The following is a 24,728-nucleotide window of genomic DNA, read 5'->3' on the forward strand; positions in this document are numbered from 1 at the left end:
CCCAAAACGATCTTGAAAAAGAACAAAGCTAGAAGATATATATTTTCTGATTTCAAACCATATAAAGCTACAATAATTGAAACAGTGTAGTACTGTTCTAAAGGCAGATATATAAACCATTGGAGTTAAATAAAAGCCCAGAGCTAAATTCTTCCCTATATTGTCAAGTTATTTTTGACAAGGTTTCCACGAACATTTGGTGGTGGAAATAATGATCTTTTAACTAAATATTGTTGAAAAATAATAATTACATGGAAAAGAATAAAATTGGACCCTTACCTAATCCCATATACAAGTATTAACTCAAAATAGATAAAAGACCTAAATATAAATCTTAAGACTATAAACTTTTAGAAGAAAATCTTGGTCATAAAACCTCACAACATTGAAATTGGCAGTGATTTCTTGGATATGATTTCAATGGCACAGGCAACAGAAGAGTATACAAACTCCCTAAAAAATAAAAAATATTGTATATCCAAAAACAATGTAAACAGAGTTAAAAGTTACTAATAGAATGGGATAAAATATTTCCAAATGCTATATCTGAAGGTATATTAATATTCCAACTAGACATCCTAAAAATTAACAACAATAAAGGCAAACAATACAATTTAGAGATAGGTAAAAGACTAACATAAGTAATGAATCTCCACAGATAACCAATCTTAGTTGACTGTTGGATGGAAAATCTTGTTTCTCTGGTTCTGGTGTGTGTTACCTATTTCTTCTTTGTAGTTAATCTCTTTGAGTATTTTCTCTAGCGCTGGTTTTGAAGACATAAATTCCTTCAGTTTCTGTTTGTCATGGAAGCTTCTTATTTCTCCATCTAATTTGATAGAAAGTTTTGCTGGGTAGAAAATTTTTGGCTGGAAGTTGTTTTCTTTCAGAGTTTGGAATACGTTACTCCAAGCTCTTCTGGCTCTCATGACTTGGTTTGGGAAGTCTGGAGTGATTCTAATTGGTTTGCCTCTGAATGTCACTTGGCCCTTTGTTTTTGTTGCCTTTAAGATTCTCTGCTTGGCTTCCACATTGGTCATTTTGACAATTATGTGGCGTGGGGATCCTCTTCTCCGATCCTGTCTAAAAGGAGTTCTATAAGTTTCCTGGATCTGTGTATCAACCTCTTGCTCTATGTTTGGAAAATTTTCTGCTATTACTTCCTTGAAGAGATTGTTGATCCCTTTGGTTTCACCTTCTTTTCCCTCCTCTATTCCAATTATTCTTAGGTTAGCTCTCTTAAAATGGGCCCATATTTCTTCAATGTCAGATTCCTGCTGTTGGATATTTTTTTCTAGATTAGAAACTATGCGTTCATTTTTGGAATGATCATCTTCTAAGAGCGAGATTCTGTTCTCCATGTGGTCTAATCGGTTGTTTGTGCTTTGAATTGAGGCCTTTACTTCATTAATTGCATCCTTTATCTCTTTTTGGCTTTCTCTGAGTTCTTTTCGAAGCACCTCTATTATTTCTACAGTTATTTTCCTGATTTGATCTTCTAGAAATCTCTGATTTTCTGTTTTATCGGGTTCTGATGTTGTGGGGTTGTGGGCATTCATTGCTCCAGTGTTATTCCTCTTTCCCATGATTTAGGAAGTTTGTGCCTTCTCTGGGTTCTTCCCTTGGGTCACTATGACTTCACTTAAGGTGCTCTGGATCTCGAGTCTGTAGTATCTCAGACCCCACTACTCCTTTACTGGATTGTATCACAGAGTCTCCGACCCAGGGAATCGATAGAGGCTGCTTTAAACTATCGGGGGTGCCAGGTTGCACGTTCTCATATGGTGTGATATCTCTGCCACCGCCACTCCCCCACTGGTTCAAGTCCCAGGAAGTACAGTACTGGGATTTCTCCTCTGTGGCCCGCAATTTGACTCACTGTTCTTGAGTTCGCAGATGTAGCTGTACTGCTGCTGCCACCGGTGGCAATATGGCGCCGCTGCTACGCCCTCGGCCATGAGGCTGGCTTATTTCTTCTTGGTTTTGAGTTCCACTCTGAGTCCCTGCAGCGTGTGCTGAGCTCAGACACTGGGAGCTTTAGATGCTCTCTGCGTGGAGAAATCCCGCCTGGCTGTTCCGCAGCGGCTCACCTCGGCTTGCTGTAGCTGTCTGGTGAACTCGCCGCTGCCGCCGGCAGTATGGCGCTGCTGCCGCGTCCTTGGGCGTGAGGCCGGTGTATCTCCTCTGTGGCTCTGAGCTCTATTCTCAGTCCGCTTTCTCTCTGGAGCCTGGTGATTTTTTTGTTTCTCTGGTGATGGTGTTTTCTGGCTATGAAAGGCGCTGATTTTGTGGTAATGGAGATTGGTTGTTAGCAGGGCTCTTAAGCCCCGCTTTTCTCGGTTGCCATCTTCCCGGAAGTCACTTTTTACTTTTTAAAACAAAGTCTCACTAAGTTACCATGTGCTGCCCTTACCTGTGATCCTCCTGCCTCAGCCTCCTGTACTGGGATCCCAGGCCTTAATATCAAGGATATTAGTGGTTAATTTAACTTTTTTGTTTTCTTGGTCTTCTGTCGGCATTCATGATTGTACTAGGCACCAGTTTTCTGTTTCACATACTACAAAAGAGTATTGTTGCTCTCCACCCGGTCCCCTCCTGATCTCTTGTATGAAAAGATATCTCATGTATGAAAACTTTTGTCAGTACTAAAATTAGCAAAAGCAAAGTACAACTCTAGTTGAATTAGAAGTGGTCTGTGCATCCTTCAGTCCGGTAGCAGTTGCTTGTAAGAATTTAAATCTTGAGTTAGTCAGTAATTCCAGCTGCTCTGGAGACTGAGACAGGCAGACAGCCAAATTCAAGGCCAGCCTGGGTAACTAAGTCAGACTGTGTCTCAAAAAGAAAAAAGTAATGGGATGTTGCTCAGTGGTAAAACCTCTGGGCTTGGTCCCCAATACTAAACTTAATAGGCCGGGCGTGGTGGCGCATGCTTGTAATCCCCGCGCTTGGGAGGTGGAGACAGGAGGATCACGCTGGTTCGGAGCCAGCCTCGCTGGCTTAAGAGACCCTATTTCCAAAATTAAAAAAGTCTGGGAGTGTAGCCCGGAGGTAGAAGGGCTTCCAGGAATCCCAGTACCACCAAAAAAAAAAAAAAAAGACAAACTTAAGTAAATAAAAGCAGATGCTAATTAGTGAGTGTAGTTGACTTGTGCTAACAACATTTTAAAAATAACTTTATTGGTGCATTGTAATTACACAATATAGTAAGATCCAGGTGATACTTTATATGTGCATACATTTTATATGTGGTTTCTCTTTGGATCCACCCCACCCCTCCCTGTACATGCTAGTGAGATTGGTAGAGATACTTCATATGTAAACTTAACACTATTTGGTCTTTTCCTCCCAACCCTCCTTTTCCCTCCTTTCTTCTTCCTTCCTGATCCCCTTTCACTGTCTACTAGTCTCTCACCTCTTTTATCTGAAATATCTTTTCTTTCCTGTCTTCTCCAGCTTCCACATGTGAGAGAAAACATAGGATCCTTGACTTTGTGAGACTGGCTGATCTCACTTGGCATAATGTTGTCAAATTCCCTCCACTGACATAATTTGTTTTCTTTTTTTGGTGGTGGTGGTACTGGGGTGCCTGGAAACCCTTCTACTTCTGGGCTACACTCCCAGACCTATTTTTTATATTTTTATTTGGAAACAGGGTCTCTTAAGCCAGCGTGGTTGGCTTCGAACCTGTGCGAACCTCCTGTCTCCGCCTCCCAAGCGCGGGGATTACAAGCGTGCGCCACCACGCCCGACTAATTTGTTCTTTTTTATGACTGAGTAAAAGTATGTGTATACCAAATTTTCGTTATCCATACATCTGTTCATGGACATCTAGGTTGGACCTAATTTCGCTACTGTGAATTGGGCCGCTATAAACATGGATATGCATATATCACTGTAGTATTCTGACTTTAATTCTTTTGAAAAGAAACCAAGGAGTGTATAGCCGAGTCATTACGGTGGTTCCATTCCTAGTCTTTTGAGAAACCTCCATACTAATCGCCATTGTGGTTGTACCAAGTTTCAGTCCCACCAACAGTATATAAGTTTCTGTTCTCGCCAGCATTTAGTATTGTTCGTATTCTCGAAGGAGGAAGTTTGACACCTGCTCTCCCTCTTTCCTCCTCCCTCATTCTGCAGAGCAACCTAATACACTACTTGGGACTGAGCCATCATCTGATCGCACTGAACTTTATCATCGTTTCTTTTGGCAAGAAAAGCGCGTGGTCGTCTGTGCAAGTGAGGGTGACGGACACTGACTTTGACGGGGTGGAGGTCAGAGTGTTTGAAGGCTCTCCAAGGCCAGAAGAGCGGCTGCGTCGCAGCGTCATCTACGTCCATGGAGGGGGCTGGGCCTTGGCCAGTGCAAGTATGTCCCGGTCACCTTCGGCGTGCTCAGGGTTGTGGTTTACTGGGGAGGACATGTGGTTGAGTGTGGTTGACTGGGATAAGGAGAAGGGGACCATTCTTCTCAGTTCTCCTGGACTGTCCCAATTATCTTTTCAATTATTAAGCGTTCCTTTTTCACCATCAAAAGTTGCCTAGTTTGAATGATTAATTATATATTTATTTTATGCACAGTTTTTTTTTTTTGTAAGTTTGTTTCTTAATGAAGGCAGATTGTTTTGAAGACATTTCCTGGATTTGAATCATAGACTAACTTATTATGAAGTGTTGATAATAGCTTTTTGCCCCAAAACAAGGTGAAATTTCACTGGGCCAGAATGTAAAGAAATTATCTGCAGCTCCTTTTGCTGACTTGTTTTATTTTATCCTGTTACTGGGGTTGAACCCAGGGACACTCTACCCTTGAGCTATACCACTGGCCCTTTTTATTTTTTGAGACAGGGTCTCAATAAGTTGCCAGGCTGACCTCGCATTTGTGATCCTTCTATCTCAGCCTTCCACGGACTGGATTTACAGGAATGTGACAGCATACCGGCCCCAACTTATATTTTGAAGACATCTTTCTGTGAAATAGAGCAGATAGTTCTTAATACATATGTTAACTCACCAACCCCTTATCTGCTTATGAAACCAAAGATTAAAATATAAAGGTACCCCAGCACAAGTGTGGGGGAAACTGCTCATAAAAAAGACAACAAATGGCTGAGCGTGGTGGTGCACGCTAGTAAGTAATCCCCGCGCTTGGGAGGCAGAGACAGGAGGATCTCGCAGGTTCAAAGCCAGCGTGGCTGGCTTAAGAGACCCTGTTTCAAAAAAAAAAAAAAGCATAAAATAGGTCTGGGAGTGTAGCTCAGAGGTAAAAGGGCTTCCAGCAACCCCAGTACCACCAAAATAAATAAATATATAAATAAATAAATAAATAAATAAATAAATAAATAAATGACAACAACTGTTTTTTTGTTTGTTTGTTTGTTTGTTTGTTTGTTTGTTTGGCAGTATTAGGGATTGAACCCAGGGGCATTCTACCTCTGAGAAACACCCCCAGTTCTACTTTTTACACTTTATTACAAGCATGAGCCACCATGCCTGGCAGGTCCATCTAGCCCTTGACCTGACTGATGCTGGAGGTGTGAGGAAAACAGTTCTGTTCCTATAAACTGTGGTTGATCAAACATTCCCATCATGCTGGTGGAATACCTACCACCTTTTGTGGCTCTGTGACAGCCATAAATCAGAAAGTTAGATTTAATGGTCTTTGATACAGAAATATCATTCTAAATGAATCTCCCAAATACTTTCAGAATATTGTATATTAAGTATGGTATTTATTTAAAGCTCTGTTGTAAATGAGTGTGTTATGTATCTGTTACTATAGTAAAAATGTATGTAATTGCCTCAGTGCCTAGCATAGTGTGTTTTGCTTATTTGGAATACACAATGTTCATTGAACTATTTTTTCCTTTCTTTTGCCAATAAAGTAATTCAACATAATACACAGACACACACACACACACACACACACACACACACACACACACGTAAAGCCAGGCATGATGGCACATGCCCTTAATCCCATACTAGGGAGACTGAGACAGGAGGATTGCAGGTGCAGGTTCACAGCCAGCCTCAGCAGCTTAGTGTGGTCATGTGTAACTTAGTGTTTTATTAATTAATTAATTAATTAATTTGGTGGTACTGGGGTTCCTAGAAACCCTTCTACCTCCGGGCTACACTCCCAGACCTATTTTTTTTATATTTTTATTTGGATACAGGGTCTCAAGCCAGCCAGGCTGGCTTCGAACCTGCACGATCCTCCTGTCTCCGCCTCCCAAGCGTGGGGTTTACAAGCATGCGCCACCACGCCTGGCAACAACTTAGTGTTTAAAAAGGAATAAAATAGGGCTGGGGTGTAGCTCAGAGCTAGAATGCCCGTAGGTTCAATCCCCAGTACTACCATATATATATATAATAATATACATACATACATACATACATACATACATACATACATATATATATATATATATATATATGGTATGCAACCATTAAAAGGAGAAAATCTTACCAAATTCAAAAATATTGTCACCAAATTAAAAAATAACATTTTTCATGGTATAACAGGTTCAAAATGGCAGCAGCCAAGCAAAGGAAGTCAAGGCTGGTTTTCTGCCTAAAATTATCATGGAGCTGCTTTCTTATCACCACTCAGAACTTTTAGCCTTCCATATATTTAAAGGCAATAACAGCCAGGCATGGTGGTGCCCACCTGTAATCCCAGTACTTAGTACTAAAACAGGAGGATTGCAAGTTCTAGAACAGCCTCAGCATGTGGTGAGACTCATCAACCTAGAGAGACCCTGTTTCAAAATAAAAAATAAAATAGGGCTGGAGGGGTATCTCAGAGATAGAATGCCCCTGGGTTTAATCCCCAGTACCACAAACACTAAATAAATACCTAAATAATTAAGTAAACATATGCAGTGGCAATTTATTTACTTTCTTTCTCTTCTTTCTTTTTTTCTTTTTCTTTGCTTTGCTTTGCTTTCTCATATTGGGGATTGAACTCAGGGGCACTCTATGATAAGATACACCCCACACCCTTTTTATTTTTTATTTTAAGACAGAGTCTTCCTAAATTACCACATACTGACCTCAAAACTGTGATCCTCTGTCTAATCTCCCAAGTACTGGGATTACAGGCATATACCACAGAGCCCTGCTTCTTTTCCTTTATTGTATCATTATATAATATTTTTTTGTACTGGGGATTAAACCCAGGGCCATTCTACCTCCAAGCTACAGCCCAGCCCTATTTTATTTTTATTTTAAAACAGGGTCTTGCCGGGCGTGGTGGCGCACGCTTATAATCCCTGCGCTTGGGAGGCGGAGACAGGAGGATCGCACAGGTTCAAAGCCAGCCGCACTGGCTTAAGAGACCCTGTTTTCAAATAAAATATAAAAAATAGATCTGGGAGCGTAGCCCGGAGGTAGAAGGGCTTCCAGGAACCACAGTACCACAAAAAAAAAAAAAAAAAAAAAAACAGGGTCATAGCCAGGCATGATAGCACATGCTTGTAATCCCTGAGCTTGGGAGGCTGAGACTGGAGGATCACACAGGTTCGAGGCCAGCGTCAGCTACTTAGTGAGGCTCTTGGCAGCTTAGTGAGACCCTGTTTCCAAATAAAATATAAAATAGGTTTGGGAGTATAGCCCAGAGGTAGGAAGCCTCTGGGTTCCACCCCCAGTACCACCAAAAAAAAAAAAAAAATAGGTAAAATAGGGTCTTGCTAAGTTGATGAGATTCTCACTATTTACTGAGGCTGTCCTCAAACCTGCAATCCTCCTCTCTTCAGCCTCCAAAGTACTGGGATTACAACCTTACACAACCATGCCCGGCTCATTATATGAATTTAAAAAATTTTTTTTCGTATGGTACTGGGGATTGAACCGAGGGATATTCTACCTCCAAGCCCTATATTTTTATTTTGTTTTATTTGGAAACAGGGTCTCACTAAGTTGCTAAAAGCCTTGCTTAGTTGCTAAGGTTGTCTTCAAACCTGTGACCCTCCTTATCTCAGCCTCCCAAATACTGCGATTACAGGGTCCGCCACTATGCCTGGCCTATATGGTGTGTGTGTGTGTGTGTGTGTGTGTGTGTGTGTGTGTGTGTGTGTCTGTTTGCTGGGGATTGAACCCAGGAGCATTCTACCTCTGAGCTCCATTTCAGCCCTTTTATTTTTTATTTTGAAACAGGATCTCCTTAAATTGCTGAGGCTGGCCTCAAACCTGCCATCCTCCTGTGTCAGTCTTCCAAGTAGTAGAATTACATGCCCAGCCTATATGATTTGTTTAATGAAGGAAAGGTCAAAGTGTGTAAATCTCTCTAGCAATGCCATTTTATTTAGCTCCATATCCATAATTTATTCTTTTGTTCACTGTCCACATTTTCAACAGGCGATCACTGAGTATATAGGTTTGCCCAAGACTGGAGGGCTTCCAGGGATGAAGAGTTTCCGTGCAAACGCTTATTGTTGTGGGCAAACCTGGGTGATTGGTCAGCCAAATGTGTGCTGAGCGATCAGGATACACAAACGAATCAGCCAGGGTCTCAGCCTTAGAAATGACTGAGTCTGTAGAACTGGATTCTTGCCAGGAGAGACATCAGGTTGGAAGTTAGGAAGCGTGTGATGGACTGGGTGCCACCATTGCTGCTTGTTAAAGCCTCTCATATGAATAACTCTGGGTCCAAGATTATTGTTTTTAATATTGGGGTCATCCGGGGAGGAGCCTGGCAATTCTCCTGTTCTCCCATAGTCAGCACTTTTTTGTGTGTGCGCGGGTCTGGGAATGGAACTCAGGGACATTCAACCTCTGAGCTACACCCCCTGCCCTATTTTTTATTCTTTATTTTGAAACAGGGTCTCACTAAGTTGCAGAGGGCCTCACTAAGTATCTGAGGCTGTCTGCGAACCACGATCCTCTGGTCTCAACCTCCTGAATACTGGGATTACAAGCATGGGCTACCACACCCGATTTAGCACCTTTTTTTTTTTTTATAGAAGGTTTAAACAAAAAGGGCAAGGAGGTTATGAGTTAAGTTTAGGGTTACAGGCTTTGGTTTAGGGAAAGGCAGGCATGGGAAAAGCTTAGAGGAAGGAAGGGCTAAACATTACTCGAAGGAAAAGACTTCAAAGACCACACTCTTAATTCCATCAAGTCCTTGGAATTTGTCTACTTGTGGACAGATGGCACCCAGCCAGTACTTGAGTTGGTCCAAGATTGTTGGCCCCCAACAGAAGTGCAGGTGCCAAGAGTGGTATAAAGTACAAGAGTTGACCTGGCCTTTTCTACATAATTTTAACTGACCATTTTGCTGAAGAAGACTAGACTGAGAGAGATAGGTAATTTTTCTTTCTTTCTCTGTGTGTGTGTGTCATACTAAGGACTAAACCCAGGGGGCTTCTACCTCTGAGCTACACCTTGAGACCTACTTTTTTTCGAAATAGGATCTCACTAAGTTGCTGAGAACCTTGCTAAATTGCTGAGGCTGGCCTCAAACTCGCTGTCCTCCTATCGCAGCTTTCCAAGTACTGGGATTATAAGTACATGGCATAATTCTTTCAATTATGGTCCCAAAGCTGACTTGATAAATTCATAAATATGACTATATTAGGATTTCTGTTGGCACAATACAGATCTTCTCTTACTGGAAGAACAATTAGGGATTAAATTCTTATATATTGAAATTGCTTCTGTTTCTGCAGAACTTCAGGTCCCTTTCTAAGAAATGCTAAGAATTCCTAAAATTCTAATTCTTATGTATTGGTTTAAAGAAAGTACGAAATAAGCCAGGCCTCGTGGCACATGCCAGTAATCCCTGTACCTAGAATGCTAAGAGAGGAGGATCATAGGCCAGCTGCAGCATTTAGCAAGACACTCAGCAACTTAGCAAGACTGTCTTTCAAAATGAAACAAATTAAAAGGGATGGGGAGTGTAGCTTGAAAGTAGAATGCCCCTTGGTTTAATCCCTAGTACCAAAAAACAGAAAGAAAATAACATGTTCTTCAAACTGCTAATGTTCCTGAATAACAGCAAATGAACATGTTTAAAAAAGTAATATTTTATGATTATAAGGAGAAAACTGCTAATTTGCCGCAGTTTCTTGGAAAGGTAAATTTGAAAAGCTACAAAATCAGAATTAATTTGGCTTGTTTCATATAGCCCATTATGAAATAAATGCTTAGTTAAAAGCCATATTCAAAACTAATCTAATATGAATTTCCAGTTACTTAGAGTAATGACATTTTCTCAGAAGCAAGATTTAATTTTGCCTTCTGTACGTTTAACTCTATTCATAAGACGTTTGTTCACATTTGTTTTTTATTATTTGATTTTATTGTTAACTCCAAGGTTTTAAAACAAACCATGCTTAGGAAATTTGAGGATGGCCAGTACTGAATGGTCCGTTTTGTAGTGATCACTCCTTTGTCTCTTGTAGAAATCAGATATTATGACGAGCTATGCACAGCAATGGCCGAGGAGCTGAATGCGGTCATCGTCTCTATTGAGTAAGTACGAATGCCAGTCATAAAATCAGTTTAATTACAAGGTACTCTAGGTAACAGTCTAGATGTAAAACAGAGATCCATAATGGTGAAGACATTTGCTCAAGGGTATAAGGAACATAATCAGAAAAACATGACTTCTTCTTCTTCTTTTTTTTTTTTTTAATGCTACTGGGGTTCCTGGAAACCCTTCTACCTCCGGGTTACACTCCCAGACCTATTTTTATGCTTTTTTATTTGGAAACAGGGTCTCTTAAGCCAGAACAGCTGGCTTCAAATCTTCAAATCCTCCTGTCTCCGTCTCCCAAGTGCGGGGTTTACAAATGTGCACCACCACGCCCGGCACATGACTTCTTGATATAGCTTCAAGAAAAAAAATTTTTTCGGTACTGGAAATTGAACTCAGGGACATTCTACATCCCAGCTATACCTCCAGCCCTATTTTTTATTCTTTATTTTGAAACAAGTTCTCACTAAATTGCAGAGGGCCTCACCAAGTAGCTGAGGCCAAAAACCTATGATCTTCCTGTTGTCTCAGGCTCCCAAGTAGTGGATTACAAGTGTGTGCCACCACGTCCAGCTCTTAATTTCTATTCTGAGGCAGGGTCTCACTAAGTTGCCTAGACTGGCTTTGAACAAGTGGTCCTCAGACCTCCGCCTCCTGAGTCACTGGGATTACAGGAGTACATCACTCTTCCCAGACCCCAATCCCTTTTTGATCCAGTGTCAAGCCAACATAGGAGGAAGGTGATAATGCTGAGAGACAGAGCTATGACCATGTCATCCCCTCCCACACCCCAAGATCTCCCAGGTCTGCCTCTCTGCCAGCTGCTCTCCACCATGGATAGCTGTGGCGGCGGCTGCTGTTCCTCCTGCTCCTCTTCCTCCTTCTGCTCTTCCTCCTCTTCCCCTGCTGCTCTTCTTCTTTCTCCTCCTCCTCTCCTATTGCTCCTTTTTTTTTTTTTTTTTTTTTTTTTTTTGTGAGACAGGGTTGCCTAGGCTCGCCTTGAACTTTTGAATACCCTGCCTCAGCCTCCTGGTAGCTGGCAATTCATGGCCATTGCCTCTACTCCAGATCTGAGCTCTAGAAGAATTCTTTCTTCTGTAGTTTATTGGAAAGGCTTTTCTTCTGAGTCATTAGATGGTTCTAACCTTGTGAACCGAAGCCCTAGAGCTGCCTTGAGTGGGGCTGTGACTGCCTCCTCAGCAGATTGGTCTCCAGACCGGTCTGCACAGCTCCCAGGCCTTCTTGAACTCTCTGTTGGGCCTTGCAGATCACTCAGGGCCCTCCGTGCAGTTTGGCAGTGCAGGAACCTTCAAGCAGATGTTAGTATCTTCTGCCTGTGCAGCCAGCCAGAGAGAGGAACATGTTTGCTCCCTAAGGGCAAGGCCCTTTAACTCATCGTGAGGAGCAAGATTCTGGAGCTTTTGTGTTTTGCTATGTAGCTCTAACTCCTAGCAGGCCTGAGAAAAGGAGGAAAGTTGGTTTGCTTCACTCGGTACAAGAGGATTCTCCATTCACCATTATACAAGACTTGCTCTCAGGCCTTCAATATTAGCAGCTAGCAACTCAGCCTAAACCTTGTCTACAAGTTCTTCTCTACCTAACCACTGAGTATAGGCTTATCATAAGACAATAAAACATAGAAGGACATAGAAGATGTTTTTAAGATATGTTTTGTGTGTGTGTGTGTGTGTGTGTGTGTGTGTGTGTGTGTGTGTTTTTTACTGGGGATCTGGGGATTAAACCCAGAAGCATTCTACCTCCAGCTACGCCCTAGCCCTTTTTAAAATTTTTGTTTGTTTCTTTGTTTTAAAGGATCCTGTCAAGTTTTTGAGGCTGGCCTTGGACCTGCAATCTCTTGTCTCAGCCCATAGATTTTTTTTTTTTTTTTTTAGAAGAAATAAGTTTTAGCAGGGATTGCTGCCATCTTAACCTGTCATTGTGTCTAATCTACATAATGTAGCATGCAGAAGTTTCTCCACTGGGAGGCATCACTGTGCAGTGTTCAAGCACTATCGCTCATGACAGGGTTAGAAATCCTGTGTGTGGAATGTGCATGCTAAGTAATTGCGTGTTGAATTTGGATAATGACTTCCGAGAATTGTCACAGGCATCAGGTAAGACAATACATGTAAGAGGGCTTCAAAGCCGGGCATGGTGGTGCACGCCTGTAATCCCAGCACTCAGGAGGCTGAGAAGAGGATCACAGTTCACAGACAGCCTCAGCTACTTTGTGAGATCCTGTTTCAAAATAAAGAATAAAAAAATAGAGCTGGGGGTATAGCTCGGAGGTAGAGTGCCTCTGGGTTCAATTTTCAGTAACACACACACACACACACACACACACACACACACAATACTACAGAGAGAAGATATTGTGGCTTCTTTAACTAATGTCTTCTTAGCTTTGATCTTTACTAACATAAAAATCCCTGCTTCTCTCCTGTGGCTTCGACCTTTGAGAATCTGGGTGGAAGCAATAGAGCCTTTCCACAGCCTATGTGACTGAAAACCACTGTGAGCTCGTCAAGCCTAACCCTCCTCTCACCTGGGCCGAAGGGGGCCATTGCCAGCTTCTAGACCCAGAAGCGGGCTGGAAGGATGGTGCTGCAAGCCTGTGTGGGCCTGAGGCCCCAGGGAGCTGCTCTGACTCTTCATTGGTGAAGTTTGCCTCAGAGTGGGAGGAAGAGCCGGGGTGGTGGTGCATGCTTGTCATGTCAGTACTTGGGAAGCTGAGACGGGAGGATCACAGGTTCACAGCCAGTCTCAGCAACTTAGTTATGACACTGTTCCAAAATAATATAAGGCTGGGTATATAGCTCAGAGGTAGAATGACCCTGGGTTCCATCTCTAGTACCAGGGAGGGGGAACTAAAACCAAAAAACAGAATGAGGGGACGCAGTTTGTTCTTTTATTTATTTGGTGTTCGAGTTTGAACTCGTGGGAATTCTACCTCCAAGCTACACAAGCAGCTCTATTTATTCATTTATTTATTTATCTTGTGGTACTTGGGATTGAAACCACCCAGCCCAATTTTATTTCTTAGTTGAATACAGAGTCTTGCTAGGTTGATGAGAGTTTGCTACTTGCTGAGGTTTCCTCTAACCTGCAACCCTCCTGTCTTGCTTCCCAATTACAAGGATTATCGGGGTGTACCACCATGCCTGGCTCTTTTTATTTTGTTTTGTTTTTGTTTTCGAAGCACTAGAGATGGAAGGAACCCAGGGGCATTCTACCTTCGAGCTACACTTCCAGCCCTATTCTTTATTCTTTATCTTATTTACTATTTATTTATTTATTTATTTATTTATTTATTTATTTATTTTTGTGTGTGTGGTGGTACTGGTGGTGGAACCCAGAGGCTTTCTACCTCCGGGCTATACTCCCAGACCTATTTTATATTTTATTTGGAAACAGGGCCTCACTAAGTTGCTGAGGGCCTCACTAAGTAGCTGAGGCTGGCTTTGAACCTGTGTGATCCTCCTGTCTTAGCCTCCCAAGCGCGGGGATTACAAGCTTGCGCCACCAGGCCTGGCTTTATTCTTTATTTTGGAACAAGTTCCCACTGAGTTGCAAAGGGCCTCACTAAGTAGTAGTTGGGGCTGTCCTTGAACCATGATCCTCCCAAATACTGGGATTACAATCGTGTACCACCACACTCACCTTATTTTTATTTTGAAACAAGGTCTTCCTAAGCTGCTGAAAGTCTCCTTAAACTGCTGAGGCTAGTGTCTAAGCTTCAGTCCTCCTGTCTTAGCCTCCCAAGTACTGGGATTACAGGCGAATGTCATTGTGCCCAACTTGGCAGTTTAGATAAATATAGAGAGCCTGGAGACTTCTCCGCTGGTCACATAGATATGTCTCTTGAAGTTTTTGGTTTTGTTTTGCTTTATGGTGCTGAGAATAGAACCCAGGGCCTCTCCACTGAGCTCTGCCCTCACCTGGAAGTCTTGCGTGCGTGCGTGCGTGCGTGCGTGCGTGCGTGCGTGCTTGCGTGCATGCATGCGTGTTTGTGTGTGTTGCTGGAAATTCAACCATTAAACCCAGGGGCATCCTACCTCTGAAGTACATCTCAAGTCCTGTTTTAATTTTATTTTATTTTGAAACAGGCAGATTTAACAGACCAGAAGAGTAGGTACAGTAGGAACAATCTCCTGATTTATGTTATTAAAGCCATATGGCAACATGTGGCTTTCATATCAGAAGCTTCATATTGTTTAAACAGATCCCTGTTCTAGGCTTAATCACTCTCCTCGTGGGGAGAGAGATAGAGTCTGTGTGTATTTATGTTTTCTGGGGCTTGAACCCAGGAGCATTCTGCCTCTGAGCTACGCCCTCAGCTCCATTTTTTTTTTTTTTAAGCAGGATCTCACTAAGCTGCTGAGAGCCTTGCTAAGTTACTTAGGCTGGCCTGGAGCCTGTGTTAGCCTTGAACCTGTCTCAGCAATCCTCCTTTCTCAGCCTCCCAAGTACTGGGAGTACAGGCATTCACCACCACACCCAGCTCTTATGCAGTTTTATTGTAGGTTCTTTTAATGGAAAAGAAGCTGCCTTTGGGGTTGTGTCCCTGAGGTAGAGAGCATGATTTGGATGTAATTACCGACTTTGGACACCCCTACTGCAGATAAGGCTTCTCCAGGCTTGGAGAACTAACAGCCCTTTTATATTCCCGTGGTGAGTCTGTGGTGCCTCCCTTGGGGAGATGGTGGGAAAAGGGAGCAGCAGAAGATGGAGAAGCAGCGAGACTTCTCTAATAGGAATATCGTATCATTCCAGACAGTCACATGGACCTTTCCCTAACCGGCACACATGAACTGAACAGTCCCTTCCCACTGGCAAGTGGTATGCTTGGCTGCCAGGTTGGGTTATTTGAAGGGGCAGTGCCAACCCTCTCAGTGTCATCCTGGGCTTTGGCCTCCTTAGGCATGGAGCAGCTCACATTCCCCCATGATCCAGCTAACGCGTAGCCTCTGCCATGGCCTAAGGAGCAAAGCCTTGTCAGCCTCTCTGAGCACTGCTCCATCTCCCTAGTCACTGTTCAGAAAGTAGAGAATAAGTAAGTATTGGATCACAGAATGGTGCTGCTCGTTTCAGGTAGGTGGTCATCCAAACTCTTTGGTACATTCCTATGACTGCCTTCTACTTCTAGAGAGAGAGGAGGTGCACATGTTATAGTCAGAGAGAGAATGGGGCTCCAAGGAAGGACAGTTACTTTTGGCTGTGGGCTCGGAAGGCTTAATGGAAGCACTGCGATTTGAAGGGATACTTCAAGGATGGGGACATTTGATGAGGAAGTACTGGGGGAAGGACCCATGGGATAGAGGGACCACTATGCTGGGAATGGAAATGGGAAAGATATGTTCAGAGAAGAATGAGGATGTGTTGGATTTGTATTTCTGAACCCTGGTTACATATGAGAATTCCTTAGGAGGTTTTTCCAATGTAGCCCCCTCCTGAACCTATCATAAATTCATATTTACTGCAATATTTTGTAGAGAGGCTTATACTTCAGTGTTTTTGAAGAACTGGTAAGATTATACAGATAAGTAAAGTTCACACAGAACTGAAAATTCCTGAGCTAATGCACAGAATCTAGGAAGTGGAGTGCTTGGAGGCAAACCAGAGGGGAGGGGGTTAGGAGCAATCTCCTGTTTGTTTTTTTGTTTTTGCAGTAATGGGGATTGAACCTACGGGCATTCTACCTCTAAGCAACACCCACAGCCTTATTTTTATTCATTTTTGAAATAGGATCTCATTAAGTTGAAAAGGGCTAAGCCAGGTGTGGTGGCACACACTTGTAATCTCAGCATTTGGGAGGCTGAGACAGAAGGATTGAGGTTTGCAGACAGCTTCAGCTAAGAGGTCCTTTGAAACTCAGTAAGACCCTGTTTCAAAATAAAGAATAAAAAAATAGGGCTGGGGCTATAGTTCAGAAAAAAGAAAAAAAAAAGTAAAACAGGCCGGGCATAGTGGCACACGCTTGTAATCCCAGTACTTTGGAGGCTGAAACAGGAGAATCGCAGGCTTGTGGCCAGCCTCAGTTACTTAGTGAAGCCCTTCACAACTTTTTTTTTTATTCATTACTGGAGATGGAATCCAGAGGCATTCTACCTCCAAGCTACACCCCTAGCCCTATTTATTTTTTATTCTTTTTATTTTGAAACAAGGTTTCACTGAGTTACAAATGGCTTCACTAAGTAGCTAAGGCTGTCTGGGAACTGCGATCCTCTCGTCTCAGCCTCCCAAATGCTGGGATTACAAGTGTGCACCACCATGCCAGCTCTGTTTTATGTTTTTAAAGCCATAAAGCATATTACTTTCCCCATCACATATAGGTATCTATGACATATAATTTAATTTGTAAAAGGTATAAAGTAAATCTACTTGGAAGGAAGAAATGTATGTTGCTAAAGAAGTACGATGGGAACCAGGAATGTTAGCACAACTGTAATCCTAGTACTTTTGGGAGCTGAGTCAGGAAGATTTCAGGTTCAAGACTAGCCCCCGGCAATTTAGAAAGATTTAGCAACCTAACAAGACTGTTTTCAAAACAAAACTTAAAATATAGAGGTTTAGCTGGGTGTGGTGGCGCACGCTTGTAATCCCCGCGCTTGGGAGGCAGAGACAGGAGGATCGCGCAGGTTCGAAGCCAGCCGCGCACGCTGGCTTAGGAGACCCTGTTTCTAAATAAAAATATAAAAATAGGTCTGGGAGTGTAGCCCAGAGGTAGAAGGGCTTCCAGGAACCCCAGTACCACCAAAAAAAAAAAAAAAAAAAATAGAGGTTTAGCTCAGAGGTAGAATGCCCCTGGATTAAATCTCTATTGCCACAAAAGGAAAGGAAAGCAAAGCAAAAGAAAAGAAAGGAAAAGAAGAAAGAAGGAATCCTCAGTGCTTGGGAGGCTGAGACAGGAGGATTGCAGCTTTGAAGCCAGCCTCAGCAATTTAACAAGGCCCTCAGCAACTTAGTGAGAATCTGTTTAAATTTAAAAAAAAAAAAAATCAGAGCCGGGCATGTTGGCGCATGCTTGTAATCCCCGCGCTTGGGAGGCTGAGACAGGAGGATCACACAGGTTCAAAGCCAGCCTTGGCTACTTAGTGAGGCTCTCAGCAACTTAGTGAGACCCTGTTTCCAAATAAAGTATAAAATAGGTCTGGGAGTATAGCCCTGAGGTAGAAAAGCCCCTGGGTTCCACCCCCTCTAACACACACACACACACACACACACACACACACACACACACAAAATCAGGCTAGGGATATAGTTCAGAGTCAGAACACCCTTGCGTTCAACCCCCAGTACTACAAAAAATAAAAAGCAAATGAAAAATTAGATACCAGGGCCCAGGCAATCAGCAAGCTGTTTGTTTTGAGAAGAAGGCAAATCCACTGAAATCATGACAGATGGTTCAAGATATAAAAACCCACGGGCAGTACATATACTAAAATTGAACGATACAGAGAAGATTACCATGGCCCCTGCACAAGGATGTCATGCAAATTCATGAAGTGTTCCATATTTTTACAATGAATTTATCTACAGCAACAGGGTGCTGGAACTCACGGTCCACATGGCCTCTAGGGATTAAGACCACCTTGGACCATCCACCCCAGCAAGAAGAGAGAAAGAAATGAGAAAGGCCCTCCCCTATTGGGGAGCCCCCACCCCAACTCAGTCCCCCTCCTCCCAGTTTCCATCCTGGACCCCCTGAAGAAGGGAGCGCTTAGGGACCCCTACTATTAAATGCACCATCAGTAAAATCTACTGCACCCCCCCCCAAGATAAAACTTAATTTACTACTATGGTTATATATATTGATTTATAACTAAATAATTATTATAAATGGGTATGCATTTTAATTATAAATATGTATAACCAGAAGTAACAATATTAATAATAAATATATGCATGTTTTATTTTTTATGGTTATGAGTTTTGAAGACTGAAAATGTATTTTAAGGAAAGGGTTTGGAAGTAAGTTGAATTAAGGTTCCAGCTGTGCCCTTCCTAACATTGTAGACAAATTCCTGGTCCCCCTTGAGCCTCGTGTTCCTATCTTCAGCTCACAGCTTTCTTCTGCAATTGACTGAAGCACCTCAGTGTCTCACCTAGGAGGAATATGTTACACTTTTCAGAGAGCACATATTTATTTAATTGATTGAACCTCACCCTTGAGTTTGGACTGAATTTGTTCATGTAGTGGGAGGTGTGAGCAGTGATGAGGTCGGGGGCACTGATCATCTCTGCCTGCAGGAGGTTGGGCAAACTGAGACAGACATGTGTATGTATATGTATATCAGATGCTTTAATCCAAGCTTTGCACATTATTTTAAATTTTTATTTTTTATAAGTGGAACATATTGAAAGTGGTATACGTTTACATTGTGCTTCATGCCCTTCCCCCTCCATTCCCCCCCCAATAGAGAGTGACCAGGTTAATCATGTTGTATTTATGCTATTACACATATTCGGGTGTAGCTCCTCCATTGAACAACCTCAGCTTTCTTCCTCTCCTATCCTTCTATTCAAGCTTTGCTGAGATTTCCCCTCTATCATCTGGAGTCCCTCTGGTATTACCACTACTCCCTAGCTTGGGCATATTAGAGAAAACATATATCCCTTCTCTTTCTGTTACTGACTAATCTCACTTAACATAATGTTCTCTAGTTCCTTCCATCTTCTTGCAAATCAAGCTTTGCACAATTTTTAAACTTAATAAAAAAGAAACCAGGCAGCCGGGCGTAGTGGCTCACGCTTGTAATCCCAGCATTCGGGAGGCCGAGACCAGAGGATCACGATTCGTGGAAAGCCTCAGCTACTTAGTGAAGCCCTCTGCAACTCAGTGAGACCCGGTTTCAAAATAAAGAATAAAAAATAGGGCAGGGGGTGTAGCTCAGAAGTCGAATGCCCCTGGGTTCCATCCCCAGACCTGGAAAAAAAAAAAAAAGAAGCCAGGCATGGTGGCACACACTTGGAATCCCAGTACTTGGGAGGCTGAGACGGGTTCGTGGCCGGCCTCAGCTACTTAGTGAGGCCTTCCACAACTTAGTGAGACCCTGTTTCAGAATAAAAAGTGTGGCTAGGGGTGTAGCTCAGAGGTAGACTGCCCCTCGGTTCAATCCTCTGTGCCAAAAAAAATAAAATTCAATAAATTTTAAAAAGGAATCTTGAGTACTTTGCAGGGACAGAGTGTTGAACACTAGCAGCAGATAGCAAATATATTTATGTGTGACTTCTTTGGCTATTCCACCCATGAATCTCCTCCCAATTGTGGTTTCTTTGTCTACAAATATATTACCAAATGTTGTGGTACTTCTCAGGTGAATTTCAGCTACATTGAAGGTTCATCTTATACTACAGAACCCAAGAAATAGCTTATCTACCAATCAGCGTTCCTAAAGAGAGTTTCTGTCTTGAGCAAGGATAAGAGTGGGCTTGGATATGGGTCTTTATTGGTTCCAGGCAGACATGTTTTTCTCTGCCAAGGCAGGCTGCCCGACCTCCAGGACCTCCACGTGGAAGGGGGTGTCTGTCTGCTGCCACCAGTGAAAGGAGGAGCCCATGCTCTGGGAGTTTACAACAGCAAGGAAGGCTTTACAGTTTTTCCTAAAAACCTTCCTTCCTTCCTTCCTTCCTTCCTTCCTTCCTTCCATCCTTCCTTTCTCTCTCTCTCTCTCTCTCTCTCTCTCTCTCTCTCTCTCTCTCTCTCTCCCTCTCTCTTTCTCTCTTTCTTTCTTTCTTTCTTTCTTTCTTTCTTTCTTTCTTTCTTTCTTTCTTCTTTTTTTGAGTTTGGAACCCAGGGGCTTTTCTACCTCCGGGCTATACTCCCCGACCTATTTTATAAAATTTTATTTGGAAACAGGGTCTCACTAAGTTGCTGAGAACCTCACTAAGTAGCTGAGGCTGGCTTCGAACCTGTGCAATCCTCCTGTCTCAGCCTCCCAAGCACTGGGATTACAAGCATGTGCCACCATGTCCAGCAAAATCTTTCTTTTTTTTATGGGGGAGTGGTACTTGGATTAAACCCAGGGGCATTGTACCGTAGAGCTACACCCCTGCCCTTTTTTTATTTTTATTTTTATTTTTATTTTGAAATGGAGGTTCTCCCTAGGTTGATGAGTCTCAATTACTTTTTGAAACTGTCCCTGAACCTGTCTCAGCCTGCTTGCTTGTACCACTGCCCTCCCAGGAAGACTCTCACATCATTATCTATTTGTTTTCAAGCATGTTTAACCTCTTATCTAAGCGAGTTATTAATTGACAAGCTAATCAATAGTATGTTCTATTAGATTACTAGTTTCTCTTGATCCAAGACACTGAGTCCTTTTGTGAAATAACACTGAAAATTTCAATTTAATTCATATAGGAATCCCAGTAGCAATATATTCCAGTCTTCTGGGAAATCAGGAAAACTGTTTACCATGATATATAGAATATTAATTAAGTAATAAAGCCTTTATTTTCACAACCTGAATCATGAAATGCATCAGCTTTTCTTAAAATTAAGAATTCAGATGGTAATAACTGAAGTTAACAAGAAATGGGGGTAAATTGACTATTGTGAGATGTTGCCACCTAGTGGTAGAAATTGTGTGTAACCGTACTCCTGTCCTTTTTTTTTTTTTTTTTTTTTTTTGATGGTACTGGGCGTGCGGAGTGGAATAGTGTAGTAGCAGGTTTAAGACAGTGAACAATCCACTGGAGAAAAAATATTTTGAGTTATTTATCACATATGAAAACTAGCAAAGAAATTTAATACTTATGTGATAAATGGCAACCATTAAAGGATATTTTTATTGCATTCAGTTTCAAGGTTTAATATTTCCTGAATGCCCATTTCTACATTCATTACTTATCAAAATATTCCACAGCTGGGCATGGTGGTACAAACCTGTAATCCCATACTTGAGAGGCTGAGACAGGAGGACTGCATTGCAGATTTGAGGCCAGCGTCAGCACTGAATTTCAAGACGTTAGATATTTGGATTTTAGGTGGAGAAAATGTGTATGTGGTACTACGGATTGAACCCAGGAACATTCTACCTCTAAGCTATAACCCCAGGCCTTTTTATTTTTGTTTTTGAAACAGGGCTTTCCGCTGGCTCCCTCCCTTCCGCATACAGGGTATTGAGATTGGCATTGGTATTATCACATATACACACAATGCCAGTGGAGGAATTTCTTCATTGGTCTTCCCTCTCCCCCTCCTCTTCCCTTAGACCCGCTCCCTGGCTCCACTGGAGTTTCTCCTCCATTATCTGAAGCCCTCTGGTATCCCAATTACTCTCTACCTTCCACCTATGAGAGAAAATATATGGCCCTTCACTTTCTGTGACTGGCTGATCTCACTTAACATCTCTGGGTCCATCCACTTTTCTGCAAAGGACATTTTTTTCTCCTTTATTGCTGAGTAGAATTCCATTGTGGGTATACCCCATAATTTTATAATCCATTCATCTGTGGATAGGTACCTGGGTCAGTTCCATAATTTGGCTATTGTAAATTATGCTGCTATGAACATAAATGTGCATTTATTACTATAATCTGATTTCAGTCCCTTTGGGGAAAAAACCCAGGAGTGGTATAGTGGGATCATATAGTGGATCCATCCCCAATTTTCTGATGAATCTCCACACTGATCTCCATCGCCTGCCTTTTAATTTAAAGTTATCTTTTTGAGTTGGTGATAGTGTATTTGTTTTGGTGGGTGGCTGAAATTTTTTTAAAAAGAGGAAAGAAAGGACTTTTTCAAAATTATTATAAACTAAATTACAAAATTGTTATAAGATTATCTTATTAACTAAATATTTTTGCAATAAAATTAGTGGCTTGTTTTTATATTTATTTTGATTCCACATTTGTCTATCTCTGGCTACAAATAAGCCAGTTATTAAATGGTTTATAAAAGTTAAGTGAAATCTTTAAATGAATACAACTTTTGTCTTTGCAGATACAGGCTAGTTCCCCAGGTTTATTTTCCTGAGCAAATTCACGATGTTGCACGTGCCACAAAGTACTTCCTGCAGCCAAAAGTCTTACAGAAGTACAGCGTTGACCCAGGCAGAATCGCTATTTCTGGTGACAGTGCTGGTGGGAATTTGGCCGCTGCCCTCGTACAGCAGGTAATGCCAGGGCCCTTTGGTGAGGGGGCCAGGGGATTGGTAACATAGTAGACTCATCATAGGACACTTGAAGAGCCGAGTCAATCACAGGATGGCTCTTGGAAAACAGAGAACTTTCTGAAGTAGGAATGTGGGTCATTGGAGAAAGAGCCTTGGAGACCTTGGAGAGGCCTGATTACACTCAGTATTAGAAGGGCTGACAATTAGAGGGCTCCCTTGCTCCTCAGGAAGATGCATGGAAATTTAAGTATCCTCTATTCCTTTTTCATGTTTAATTTGCAAAATGGGATGGTTTTGCTTAAATTCAAGTCCCTACGATTGTTTTCTTAAAACTTTGAGACAAATTAAAGTGTCCACCAAAGTCTTTCTTTTAATATTAAAAAAAAAAAAGGCAAGGTGGCGCATGCTTGTAATCCCAAGCATTTGAGAGGCTGAGACAGGAGGATCACAGTTAGCCTCAGCTAACTCAGTAAGACGCTGTTTCAAAACAAAGAATAAAAAATAGGGCTGGGGGTATAGCTTGGAGGTAGAATGCCCCTGGGTTCCATACCTAGTACTGCAAAAATAAATAAATAAAAACAAAATAAAATTTAAAAAGGAGATGAGCATGATGATGCAGGCCTATAATCCCAGAACCTAGGAGACTGAAACAGAAGGATTGCTGGTTTGAGGCCAGCTTCAGCAAGTTAGGTAAACCCTGTTTTGAAATAAAAAATAAAAGGCCTGGAGGTGTTGCTCAGAGGTAGAATGTCCTGGGTTCAATCTTCAGCACCAAAAAAAAAAAAAAAAAAAATCTGTGCAAAATGACATAGTGCATTTCCTTTTTTCTAGTTTACTCAGGATGACAACTTAAGAAATAAACTCAAGCTGCAAGCTTTGATCTATCCAGTCCTCCAAGCTTTAGATTTTAACACACCCTCCTATCAGCAAAACATGAACACCCCAATCCTGCCCCGCTATGTGATGGTAAAATACTGGGTGGACTACTTCAAAGGCAACTATGACTTTGTGCAGGCAATGATAGTCAACAACCACACCTCACTGGACGTGGAAGAGGCTGCTGCCTTCCGCGCCCGTCTAAACTGGACCTCCCTCTTGCCAGCGTCCATCACAAAGAGCTTTGCGCCTGTCGTGCAGACCACTGGCAATGCCAGGATCATCCGGGAGATCCCTCAGTTGCTGGACTCCCGTTCTTCCCCACTCATTGCAGACCCGGAAGTGCTCCAGCACCTCCCCAAGACCTATATCCTGACGTGTGAGCACGACGTCCTGAGAGATGACGGCATCATGTACGCCAAGCGCTTGGAGAGCGCGGGGGTGCCCGTGACCCTCGATCACTTCGAGGATGGCTTCCATGGCTGCATGATCTTCACCAGCTGGCCCACCAACTTCTCTGTGGGCATCCGGACTAGGAACAGTTACATCAAGTGGCTGGACCAGAACCTGTAAAGGAGTCAGACCTCTAGAAGTCTTGACCCCTCTTGATGTCCTGCACCCGCTTTGGAAGAACATGCACTTTTTAGTTTCTCCTCTTGTTACTTGTGAGTTGTGGAATCTCTGTTCCCTGCAGACTCTGATAATCTAGTTTCTAAAACTGAATTTGACTAAAGCACAAAAACATCTGAATTTGGATCACAAAGAGGGCCTTTCTCTCTATTCTTTATTTTAATCAACTACTATTAATACCTATAGCTGCAGAAAGCAGGCCCAGGAGGTGGAAATCGCCTTGGGTCTTGCCTTCATCCCATGTTCTTTCCAGCCATGGATGATACAATAGCCTTGAGTTAGAGTTGCCCGAGATTACTTTGGGTTCAGAGCAGTGTGAAATGTGTGTGCTTTCAGGTCAGTATTGGGAACCAAGCACCCTCTGTTCTTAGTGATAGTTTTGTTTCCTGTGGGAATTTCCACAAAGGCTCTCTAGCAAGACAAGTTTCTCAAAGGACCTCCTTCCTGTGGAGTGTTAATTTTAGGAGATAGCTAAAATGATACTTGAAAGTTACTTTCCACTGTTACTGGAAAACCTGAAGGGAATGCACTGGATAACTATACATTGTTAAGGGTTTTTGTTTTTTTTTTTTTTTTTTTTTTTTTTTTGTAGTTGTTCTTTTGGTTATGTTGCCTCCTTGGGGAAA

At 42.3% G+C, this 24,728-nt stretch overlaps 1 protein-coding gene across 2 annotated transcripts in view; it reads left to right on the forward strand.

Annotated features, from left to right (window-relative positions):
- NCEH1 (neutral cholesterol ester hydrolase 1) overlaps window positions 1-24,045 on the forward strand; it is a gene marked incomplete at both ends in the record, with an annotated part of 80,794 nt that extends 56,749 nt beyond the window's left edge. Inside the window, 4 exons of one of the 2 annotated variants that reach the window (XM_080696396.1) lie at window positions 4,138-4,388; window positions 10,411-10,473; window positions 22,425-22,596; window positions 23,428-24,045. In XM_080696396.1, coding sequence (XP_080552522.1) covers window positions 4,138-4,388; window positions 10,411-10,473; window positions 22,425-22,596; window positions 23,428-24,045 — 1,104 coding nt within the window. Of the gene's footprint in view, window positions 1-4,137; window positions 4,389-10,403; window positions 10,474-22,424; window positions 22,597-23,427 lie in introns of both variants that reach the window. The other variant, XM_080696397.1, reaches the window with a different exon arrangement.
- Window positions 24,046-24,728: the final 683 nt, after the last annotated feature.

The sequence above is a fragment of the Muscardinus avellanarius genome, assembly GCF_963383645.1.
Source record: "Muscardinus avellanarius genome assembly, chromosome: 5".
NCBI classification, from domain to species: domain Eukaryota; kingdom Metazoa; phylum Chordata; class Mammalia; order Rodentia; family Gliridae; genus Muscardinus; species Muscardinus avellanarius.